Source organism: Sorex araneus, chromosome 10 (genome assembly GCF_027595985.1).
Source record: "Sorex araneus isolate mSorAra2 chromosome 10, mSorAra2.pri, whole genome shotgun sequence".
Classification (NCBI taxonomy): domain Eukaryota; kingdom Metazoa; phylum Chordata; class Mammalia; order Eulipotyphla; family Soricidae; genus Sorex; species Sorex araneus.
In genome coordinates this window covers 46,066,048-46,078,405 of record NC_073311.1, presented here as the reverse complement: position 1 = coordinate 46,078,405, position 12,358 = coordinate 46,066,048, and the positions used below count along the sequence as shown (strand labels likewise).

The following is a 12,358-nucleotide window of genomic DNA, read 5'->3' as shown; positions in this document are numbered from 1 at the left end:
AGCACTATCAATATACAGCTAGTGTTTGGTCCCTGCTGTTTACTTTAGAAAGTAGCTCAGATTTAGACAGTTTAGACTTTTATTTATTTATTTTTATTTTGGGGGGGTCACCCCTGGTGATGCTCAGGGGGTTATTCCTGGCTGTGCACTCAGGAATCACTCCTGGCGGTGCTCAGGGGACCATATGGGATGCTGAGAATCAAACCTGGGTCGGCCACATGCAGGGCAAATGCCTTATCCACTGAACTGTCGCTCCAGCCCCCAGTCTAGACTAAAAAAAAAAAAAAAGTCATCACTAACTTCCAGTGAGAAATCAATTGTGGAAACAGGTGGCAATTTTAAAATGATTTCTTCAAACATGGGCACCACATGATTTTATTGTCTTTTTTTTTTTAAGCAGCGTAGTATGTGAATTGAAAAGCAACACCGTTCCTATACATTCTTCCAGCCCAATGAACTCTCTAGTCAACAGCACACTGGAAGTAAGGAGCTCGTTATTGCGTGCATTATTATTACTATTTAAAAAGTCAGCATTTGGTGAGCCTGTAGCATGTTTAGAAACTGTGTCATGTCTGGTGCATACAGTATGTTTAATGCCGTCTCTTATGAGGTGGTTCTGAAATCAGCCTCACTTTTCAGACTAGAAAACTATCTCCAAGTATAGAGCCCAAAGGATCCAACATGCAGAAGAGGAAACTCGTGTCACTGACGTCCCCAGAAGGGACTGAGGCACTTCCCAGACCTGTGCAGTCTGACCCAGTGTCTCTCAGCCATTCCACCAGACAGTGCGACTTTGTTCTCCACTAAACACTTTTTTTAAATGTAGGACTACTATTTATTAAGCCATTGATTAAGCTGATTGAATTGGGCATGACCTACCCATCCCTTTTTTCTTTTTTCAATTTTTTAATTGAATATCCATGAGATAGACCATTACAAAACTGTTCATAATTGGGATTCAGTCATACAATGATCCAGCACCCATCCCTCCACCAGTGTACATTTCCCACCACCAATGTCCCCTGTTTCCCTACCTCCATCCCCCAGCACTCTACCACCCCACCCCCAGCCTCCCTCTATGGAAGACACTTTCCTCCTTTCTCTTTCTCTCCTTTTCCTTTTGTGCTTGCAATGTAGGTGCTAAGGGGTCATGGTGTTTGTTCAGGGCATTCAGTACTTTTATTGGATGGTAAGGCTGGAGTAGCTGTTTAACTGGGTGGCAACTTTGGGGGGTGGATGTGACTGCTGAGGCTTCTGGAAGTACAGGGAGGTTGGGGAAGGTAGACCCCAAGAAAGCCTGGAGATTTCAGTCACAAAACCCACACACCCGAGTTTTCAGCAGATTATATTTTGGTGAGGTCCGTCCTGAGATGGTAAAGTCAGGCTGGGGATACTGTGATGATTTTGGATTGTGGAAGTAAATAGCTGCTGGGGACTCTGCTTGGGCGAGCCCCAGGCCAACCTTAAATACATTTTTATTGACTTATTTGATTATGGTTTGGGGGCCACACCTGGTGGACCATATGGGATGCTGGGAATCAAACCCAGGTCGGCTTCATGCAAGGCAACCCCCTACCCGCTATACTATCGCTCTATCCCCAATGTTTTTAATGAAATTTATTTTCTTTTTAAAAAAATTTGGAGTTCTCTGGGAGGTATTTTTCAAAACAGTCTTATGATTGAGCTGGAATATAGCTCAGTGGTGAAGAATGTACCTTGGTTTAGTCCCTGGCACCACACACACACACACACACACACACACACACACACACACACACACCAAACTGCAGTACATTCTTCAACTTTTTTATGATAAACTACATTTCTACCGCCCACCCCACTCTGCCTTTTTCTCGGTTCTTCTTGTATTTTGGGCCACACCCTGCAGTCCCCAGGGCTTACTCTTGGCTCTGTGCTCAGGGGTTACTCCTGGTGGGGCTCCAGGGGACCATGTAGGGTGCCTGGTACTGAGTCTGGGTCAACCACATGCGAGGCAAACCACTCTACCAGCTGTACTATCATTCTGGCCCCTATATACTGCATTTTCGAAAAGTTATCTCTGTTGCAGTAACCTTGGCTTAGGGGTGCAGCCCCCAGCCCCACAAGCCACTAGACCCTTGATAGACCCTTGAGCTCCTTCAGCTCCTCCCCCCCTACCCTACCCATTGGAGTGCACTAAGCTTTGTTCCCTCACCTTGTGTCTTTCTATCTGGCTTCTGATTGAGAGCATCCTGCCCGTCTTTACCCTCAGGACTTGTCTCGCTATTACAGACTCCTTCCAGTTCGTATGATGAAGTGCCTTAAGTTTCCTTAAGCATTTGTTTTCAATGGACTTTTTTTTTTAATTTACTAAATGAGATGTGATAAGAAAGTTTTGAAGCTACATTTAGTTTAAGATGAAACCATTACAATTTCATTTAAAATATATTATGTTTAAATTGCTTTGGGGGGGAGGTACATTGATACAAAAAGAAAACAATCAGTCTCATGGTTTTCATGGGGACAGAGGGGCAGGGGATGGGAATTTCATGCTTTTCCTGTCTATCTTTTTCCCATGTGAATGAAAAAAAAGTATTTCCACAATAGGAAATCATTGTGTTCAAATTTTTCTTAGAAGATAGTGGCAAAACTTCACTACATGTTCAGCGGTGTATAAGTCACATAGGTTGTCTTTGAACAGAATCATTCGGCTTATATTTCTGAGTATAATAATTATGCATCATGGATTGGAGCAATAGCACAGCGGGTAGGGCGTTTGCCTTGCATGCGGCCGACCCGGGTTTGATTCCTCCACCCCTCTCGGAGAGCCTGGCAAGCTATCGAGAGTATCCCACCCACACGGCAGAGCCTGGCAAGCTCCCCGTGGCGTGTTCGATATGCCAAAAACAGTAATAACAAGTCTCACAATGGAGACGTTAGTGGTGCCCGCTCAAGCAAATCAATGATCCATGAACAACGGGATGACAGTGCTACAGACAGTGCCATAAAACTACCTGGATTTGGAACCTGTGAAGGCTGTGTTTCTCCCTCGTGAATTTTCTGTTGCTGGTACTAGAACTCACATCCTAAATGCTAAAGCAGAGAACTTATCCCCTGGCATCCGCCAGATAATCCTTTTACCAAGGTCCTGAATGGCATTAGGGAGGAGGGATGGGCTTTGTTCTGGTTCCCTGGGTCAGCAGGGGGTGACAGTCCTGGCCCAGGAATGCCGGTTCGCTGGGATGTCTTCAAAGTCTCTGCCTGTTTGTATCGGGGTCAGATGCCCACTTGGCCTTTTCCTCTAATGCTGCTTGTTTTAAAATCTCCCTCTTTACTTGGGGGGTGTGATTCCGTGGCATTCTGCATGCGTGTGTTTCAGAATTCCCGCTCTCAGGATCTCATACTTCTCTCAGGGTCCATGCTGCCATCTTTCAAAGCTCAGCGAGGGGGGGCGCGGGGGGGGGAGGGACTCATGATTCGCAGGCTTTCAGAGTCGTTCTTGGGTGGGCGGTTTGGTCCTGAGCTGCCTCCTGGCTCTCGGAGATCAGTAAACAAATGCTCTCACAGAGCTTCCCTGCTGGGGAGAGGACAGATAAGAAAGCCTCCTGACTGTAAGCATCCGCTAAGTTAGAAGGCACTGGGAGCTGGGGAGAGGTGGGGAGGGCTGTGAAGTTAAGTGGGGGGTCATCTACCTAAGCTCAGTGAATGGAAGAATTTTCCATAATTTGGGACACATTTTTTTTAATTAAAAAATTTTTAATGGAATCAGCATGAGATTCACAGTTACAAAGTTGTTCGTGATTGGATTCAGTCATCCAGTGTTCCGACACCCATCCCTTCACCAGTGAACATTTTTCACCACCAGTGTCCCCAGTTTCCTTCCCACCCCCCTGCCCCCCTGCAGCCTGCCTCTGTTCTCTCCCTCTCTCTCCTTCTCTCTCCATCCCTCTCTCTTTCTCTCTCTCCCTCCCCCTCTCTCCCTCTCTCTCCCCCCTCTCTCCCTCTCCCTCCCTCTTTCTCCCTCTCTCTCTCCCTCTCTTTCTCTCATTCTGTCCGTCTCTGTCTCTTTTTCCTTTGGGGCATTATGGTTTGCAATACAGGTCCTGAAAGGTTATGATGTATATCCCTTTACCCACTTCTAGCTCTCAGTGTTTGTCCAGGATGATCATTTCCAACTCTCATTGTTGTCATGGTCCCTTCTCTGTCCCAGCCACCCTCGCTAACTACCTGTCTCCCTCCCCACCACTTTTGGCTAGCTTTCCAACCATGGAACAGTCTTCCTGGCCCTCCTTTCTACTCCCCTGGGGTATTAGTGTCATACTATGGTTGGCTGGTTGGTTGGCTTCTTTGTTTTATGGGATGTAGTTTTCTTATTCATTTTGTTTTGGGCCTCCCAAGCAATACTCAGGGGCCCCAGGGCTGATCTCAGGTGCTACTTGGTCAACTGGACCTGATGGTTCCTTGCTTGGGCCCAGGGTCATGGTGCTGCTGGGGGCCACTCGGTCACCACCCGGTGGTGCTTTGGGATCCACTGAGTGTTGGAGACTAGGTTCAGGTTCTCAAATGTGCCAGGTTCGTTCCAGGGTCCTTGAGCTATGGTTAAGCCCCATAGTTTCTATCTTTTTTGTTTTCTTGTCTTTGTTTGTTTGTCTGATTTTGTGCCACACCTGGCAATGCTTGGAGCTGACTCCTGGCTCTGCACTCTAGCATTACTCCTGGTGGTACTCAGAGAACCATATGGAATACCAAGAACAGGAACCAGGGTAGGCTGCATGTAAGGCAAGTACCCTATCCACTGTGCTGTCTGTTTTTTTTTTAATTGAATCACCATGAGATATACAGCTACAGCTGTGCTATCTTTGAGACCCCAGTTTATAACTTATGTTCTTTCCTTCCCCCTGCAACTTTTTTTTTAATGCTGTCACACTTTTTCCAGTAGCTAGACGGTCACACCCAGGGACCACCCCCAGCACCGTGTAATCCCACCAACGGCCAACATCCAGAGACTTAAAATCAAGCTCCCGAAAGCTTATAGCCTAGTTCTCCCTCTGGGAGAACCTGGCAAGCTACCGAGAGTTTCCTGCCCACATGGGAGAGCCTGGCAAACTTCCCATGGTGTATTCAAATGCTAAAACCAGTAACAATTCTGGGTCTTATTCCCCTGACCCTGAAAGAGCCTCCAATACAGCACCATTAGGAAGGATGAGTAAAAGGCTTCTAAAATCTCAGGGCTAGGATGAATGGAGACGTTACTGAGACCACTCGAGAAATTTGACAATCAACAGGATGATGATGATGATCATGATGATGATCATGTTGATCATGATGATCATAATGATCATGATCATGATCATGATCATGATGATGCTGTTACACTGACCCAGGTCCTACACACTTGCTGGCAGGGCTTGCATGCTGGATATGGTGCCGCCTGGGGTTTGGCCCCCTCATAGTGTTGCTTGCACATGTGGTTGCTGGGGGCCACAGCCTATATTTGTTGAGCTGGAGCAGCTTTGGCTTCAGCTCTCCCAAGGGTCGCTGTCAGGAGCCTGGTGACAGCATGTGATGCGTGTGCTACAGCCCTCTGAGTTCTCGCCCCAGCCTTTTCTTTCCGGTTTTCAATGGGAAATGTAGGTTGTGGATGAGAGCAGCCTTCTTTTCTTCTTTTTTGCGGGGTGGTGATGGGGGGGGTAGAGCCACACTGCCTGTGTTCTGGGCTTCCTCTCGGCTCTGTGCTCTGGGAGGCTCATGGGGAAAATATGTGGTGCCAGGGGTTGAACTGGGGTTGGCCACATGAAAGTTAAGAGCCTTCACTCCTGGACTGTCTCTTCGCCCCCATTCTTCTTTTTTAGTCTGACTATTTCAAAGCAGTTTTATGTGACGCACAGATTTCAGTGTGTCGGGATTTCATTTTTTTGCTTCATTCAAAATGTTTTCCTTTCAATATATATATATTTTTTACTTTTGGGTTATCTAAAAGCGTGCTGTGTGCCTTCCAAATATTTGGAGTAATCCACAAATATTTATCTTCCCCATGTGTCCAGAGAACATATCTTTTCATATTTATTGAGACTCTCTTAGGGCTCTACTGTGGTCTCTAGTGGGGAGAATCTGTGTTTTGCTCCTGTTGAGTGGTTTGTTCTATGTTGTTTAGGTCAGGCTGTTTGATAGTATTGTTAAAAGTAGGTAGTTATCTATTTCTGTTTGTTTGTTTTGGGGACCATACCCGACAGTGCTCAGGGGTTACTTATGGCTTTGCTCTCAGGAATTCCTCCTGGCAGTGCTCAGGGAACATATGGGATGCTGGGGATTGAACCTGGGTCTTTTGCATGCTAGGAAAATGCCATTCCCACTGTACTATCACTACTGCCTTCATAATTGTCTTTTTTTTTTTTTAAACAGAATTTATTATACTTTCTTCATTTTTTTTTTCTTTTTGGGTCACACCCAGCGATGCTCAGGGGTTACTCCTGGCTTTGCACTCAGGAATTACTCCTGGCAGTGCTTGGGGGACCATATGGGATGCCGGGGATCGAACCCGGGTCGGCCGCGTGCAAGGCAAACGCCCTACCCGCTGTGCTATCGCTCCGGCCCCCATAATTGTCTTTTTAAAAAAAATCTGTGCATTCTATAATTTAATAAGAGAGCAGGGACAGTCTCCAAGTATAAACACAGATTTGTTCACTTTCCTTTTAGATTTACCAGTTGTGTTTTTTTATTGGCCGACCTCCTTGACATCCATTCATTGTGCATCTTTAGCCGTGGTAAAATTCCTCTTGTAGACTCCCTATGAGGCAGATCTATTTCTATGTATGTCTGTATCTTGGCTCTGATATTAATTTTTTTTTAAATCGCTTGCTCAGGGCTGCTTTCAGACCAGACAGTGAGTCAGATTTGCAAAAAAAATAATGAGTCTTTCACAACAATGATTTTATGACTTTGGAATATCTGCCTCAACACTAAATCAGCCAGCCTTTCTAGAGAAGTTTGTTTTATTGGCCGCGGATGTGTTGGAAAAGAGGCTTGCTCTTGGTTGAATGTATGTAAGTGGTTTAAAAATATGAGGCTCACTACATTGGCCTTCTCTCCCATTTCAGGTATCGGTGGTAACTTGGTGGCCATTCAAGCGAGCAGGATTTCTACCTACCTCCATTTGCACAGCATCCCGGGAGAGCTGCCTGACGAGCCCAAAGGTTGTTCCTACCCATGTAGAACATTTTTCGGCCCAGGTATGTTTATGTAGATTTGTGCGTCATTTGTTTTAGGATCATACTTTTCTGAGGCTATAGACAGGCACTCTTTGTTGAATACATATTTTGCGAGTCATTTCTGGGCGCTTACCCGATCTACATAGAGGATAGATTTTGTCCACTGATTTCAGTGGACAAGGGGGCATTTGTCTCGGTCTTGCAATTGCTCCAGTTTGGTGTCGTTTTGGAACAGCACATTACTTATGTTACCCAGGCAGGTGAGTGCCAAGACTCTAAACCCACAATTTTAACCCATGATGTGTGTGTGTGTGTGTGTGTGTGCGCGCGCGTGTGTGTGCGTGTGTGCACGCACACTGCAGGGATTGAACCCAGGAGCTCATATATGTGAAGCATGTGCTCTACCACAACATACAACAGCCCCTTAAAACCACATTTGGGATGGGGGTGCTAACTGGCAGCTGTACTCAGGGGTTACTCCCAGCTCAGTAGATATGGGGCCAAGTGGTCCAGGATTCAACCCTGGGTACCTTCATGCAGTTTGAGCTTCAACCTGCTGAACTGTGTCCCTGGTCCAAGACCACACATTGAAGCCACACAGTTCTTCTCCTTTTTCTTTCTGATCAAAGTAAATGCAAGTTTTGATCCTTTGAATAAGGATCAGAAATGCCCAATGTGATAATATCAGTGAAAGAACCCTGAAGAGAAAGTCAAAGAAAAGCATTCTAAGTGTTTTAAGTATTTCGTGTTTTTCACTAACCTCCCTTTTTCTTATGATAACTATTAAAGTCTGATCAATGTTCTTCCTAATAAGTCTGTTCAGCCCCCTTTAATTTAATTCACATATGTAGTGAGAATGTCAGAAAATTAAGTGAATTGTAAATAGTTGAACTTTATTTTTAGCAAGTGTATTTTATGTGATGCTGTGCAGTATAAAAGCCTGAAATTGCTCTTCAAATTTTTAATAACTGTGCCTATTCTTTACCAAAATATGATTTCTCAGCAACTTTTACATTTTGTATTGCAGGAGTAAATAATAAGTCTGCTCAAGTTCTGCTGCTTTTAGTAATTCCTGGACATTTAATTTTCCTCTACACTATTCACTTGATGAAAAGTGGTCACACGTCTTTAACTGTAATCTTCATAGTGGTATACTTATTTGCCGCTGTATTACAGGTAAGAGTTAAAACCTTTCCCTTTTTTATGTCCAGACTTGTAAAAGGATAACTAACTTATAAAAATAAAATCTAAAGACTCATGAAAATATTTTGACATTTAAAATGTCAAATATTTTGACATTTAAAGAATCAATGAAATGCCTTCTTATTCATCTCATCTTCTAGTCAGCATTAAGTTTAGCACCACTTTAAGTTTAGCATCACTCATATAAGCATGAGCATTACAAATTTTACATTTCCTGATTTCATGATTTTTGTGTCTCTTTAAAACAATTGTTCTTTAAAAAATAAGAGGACATATCTTCTTATTGATCCCTGGGAAAGAATGCTGGGGGGGGGGGTAAATTTTTTGAGCCTTTGCATGATACGTTTGTGTGAGTAGATTGACAAAGATATAGAATGATTTTTCTTTTGGAATTTGGAAGGCATCATTTCTTTGCCTTCAACTTGAACACTGAGAACAGCTGAGTGGCACATGCAATACTGATCTCATGTATGTACACCTTTGGTCCAGAAGATTGTCTCTGTCTTCCTTTTCTTATATTTCACGTTAATGTGCCTTACTTGGGGTGTCTCTCTTCTGTGTTGTTGACCATTGTTTAGCCATTGTTTTCAACCTAAAAAAAATTCATGTTCTTCTGTTTTAATTTTTTTTTTCAGAATTAATGTATTTGATTGTTCCCTCTTCTGGAATCTTATTCCAGAAATCAGATTTCTAGAATCTTACTTGGTTTCTATAACTCTTTCATAAATTTCTTTTCCTTATTCTTTTTTTCTTCTTTCAGGGAGACTTTCCTGCCTTTCTAAATCTTTTCTCTCTTATGCTTCTGAGGTTTATATATATACACACACACATATATATACATATATACATATATATATATATATATATATATAAAGAGAGTGGGAAGAGGAAGGGGAAAGGGAACAGAGAGGGAGGAGGGAATTGAACTGATTTACCAAAATGTAAATTAAAATTAATACTAAAGGTAGATTCTGTGTTGAGTCATATCCCTCAGAGATACTTTGAAGTAATTTTTGTTTTGGAGCTGCACCTGGCTGTGCTCAGGGCTTAATCCTGGCCCTGAGGTCACTCCTGGCAGTGCTTGTGGGATTATATGGGGTGCTGGGGATCAAACCTGAGTCAGCTGTGTGTGTGAGGCCAGTGGTCTACCCGCTGCTTTATTATTCTGCTTCCCCCGCCCCACTTTTTTTTTTTTTTTTTTGCTTTTTGGGTCACATTCACCCAGCAATACTCAGGGGTTACTCTTGGCTCTGCACTCAAGAATTACACCTAGTGGTGCTGGGGGACCATATGGGATTCTGGGAATCGAACCCGGGTTGGCCGTGTGTAAGGCAAACTACCTTACCCGCTGTGCTATCACTCAAGCCCCCACACCCCAACTTTAAAAAGATTTATTTCTTAAAGTATCATGGCTAAACTTACAATTTCTGGCTGATCTCCTTTGGATTTTTACTAATTAAAGCTGATCATTTTGAAGTTAATGTTTCCCTTCTTTACCATATAGTTGTGTCATAGTTTTAGTTAAGCAAATTGTCAGTATTTGTATTACCAGGCCCTCAGCTGTTTACCGGAGATTTAGATCATATATATTAGGATCATACTTCTTTTTTTTTCCCCTTGCAGTTATTAATTGCATGTTTTCAATTGAGTCATTTTTATGTAAATTCATCCTTAGTTTTTGTTGTTGTTGTTGAAGGACCAGCAAAGTACTTAAAACAACTACTCATAGACTTCATCCTTAGTTTTACCAATTGTTCCCACTTTGCTTTGGCCTTTTGGACATGGCTTCTTGCTAAACTACAGTATTATTGTCTCCTGCAGGGCAAGATCCTAACTCTTTAGAGAGATGCATTCTAATAACTCTCTGAAGCACAGCCTTTGGATTTGGCATTCCAGGGGCTTTACATAGGGGTGAGGCTAAAGGGATGATACAGAGACGTTTTCTGGTCCAGATAAACCGTGTTGTTCATGATCGTGGCAATGAAATGACTGCCATTGATGTTTTTTTCATATAGAGCTGGCACTGTTCTACTTTGTGTACACTGATTCACTTCTCACAAAACTATGAGATTTGGGTTTTTTTTTATGTAAATCAGTGCTTTTCAAAGTAAAGTACTTGCAAAGCAATGCATTGTGTATGGGAAGTGATTAAATATTTATCCATTTTACCTTATTTGTTTAAAATAAGTTCTAGTTCTATTTTTCTGTTTATTTTATAATAAGCAATGTATTAGCACCGTGTTAAGTATACACAAATATCATATTTTTTGAGACTATTGAATTACAGTGTCGGAATGAAAAAACACAGAGCTTATCGCTGAAAGAAAAGTTGTACATAGCATCTAACTATGGAAAGGAGTAGATCAAATAAGATTTAGAAAGTGTTGATGTTGAAAGGCCAAAAATGCTGGGGGAGGAAGACAAAAATTTATTAAAATAACAAAACTCTATGATGCTATTGATATTTTAAACTCTCCCATAGTGCCTGAGATATTTACTAAATATCACCTATCAAATTGTTCATTCATTTATTCTTTAAACCTTCATTCTACAAGGATGGGTTATAAGTCACAGCATTTATAAACCCAGACTTAATTCTCAAGGTCTTAGTGTGGAGGGAAGAAAAAGGAATGAACCACTTGGGAGTAACTTTCTGGTTTTACTTTCAATACCCTATCAAAGAGTTATTTCACATGCCTTTTTACTACTGACTGCCTTTATTGCTGCATCTGATATAGTTATTGTCATTGATGTTCCCTCTGTGTATAAGTTTCATAAAGAAGATTCATTTCTCAGCCTCTTGGGAACAATTCAGAAACAATTTTTTGGTCTATTGATAAAGGCAGCATTGTGAGAGCATATTTCTATTTGTAGTTCAGTTCTCTTAGGCACTGGGATTGACCACACACACACAAACACACACACACACATATATATATATAGATACACATATGCATATGCATGTGTAATATGTATTTTAAGGAAATGAAAATAAGACACAAACCCCACAAACTCTGTTAATGTTCATTCAAAAATTTTAAGATGTTATTGAAATACTTAGATGATGATTTGATATCCAAGGAAAGCTAAAGGAGGGAATGTAAACAGAGTAAAATAGAGTAAACAGACCATGAGTTAACTGTTGATGAGGTGGATTGATGGTTCACGAGAATAGCGTAGGTTCATTTATGCGGGTCTGTCTCTTCTTGTGAGTGTACGTCTCCATATTGAGGAGTCCTGAAGCTCAAGCTTTGATGTAAGATGTCAGCATTAAAGTCTGTTTACAGCATATTAGCTCTCTACTTTTGGCCCAGTAGTTATTTCTTACCTCCAGGGAAGAGTAAAGGTCAACTTGCGTCTGAAATTGTTTGGAACTTAGCTTGGTTGTGTGTGTATCTTATTTTGCCCTAGGTGGACTCTCATGATGCCCCTTTTAAAAGGACTTTTAAAATTAAACATTGATTTATGCACCACACATTGCACTATTTGGGTATCAGTGTCTTGTAATTAGAAGTTTGTGTCATGTGACATTAAGATCACTAACCAGTAAGTAGGAGTTGTACTTTTCCTCATCCTCTTGCACGGTGAACAGTCACGAGCAGCTGTTTGGAGTATGTCCAGGCCAGAGCACTGTATGAACGACACTTGTGCCTGGTACATGACTAGTCTCTTGTATTAATATTTTGTTTTCAGTAGTAAAGAGTGGATCGACCCAGAGCTCGCCATCCTGTATTTCTTTTTTTCTTTTTTTTTTTTCATTTTCATAGTCAACATTTATGCAGCTGCTGGCAGGGGGCTACGAGTACTGTTGTTTGGCTTTAAAACATAACTTTTGGGGGCTGGAGAAGTTATGTGCAATGGGTAGGATGCTTGCCTTGCAGGCAACAGGCCCAGGTTCAATCCCTGGCGTATTCCATCTGGTCCCCTGAGCAGCACCAGGAGTGATACCTGCGTACAGAGCCCGGAGT

At 42.4% G+C, this 12,358-nt stretch overlaps 1 protein-coding gene across 4 annotated transcripts in view; it reads left to right on the top strand.

The window, feature by feature from the left end:
- The window catches only part of SLC41A2 (solute carrier family 41 member 2), a 140,688-nt gene that overhangs the window by 99,362 nt on the left and 28,968 nt on the right, over positions 1-12,358 (top strand). For all 4 annotated transcript variants that reach the window (XM_055118466.1, XM_055118465.1, XM_055118464.1 and 1 more), the window contains exons 9-10: positions 7,077-7,208; positions 8,215-8,363. In XM_055118466.1, the coding sequence (XP_054974441.1) occupies positions 7,077-7,208; positions 8,215-8,363 (281 nt within the window). The remainder of the gene's footprint in view (positions 1-7,076; positions 7,209-8,214; positions 8,364-12,358) is intronic.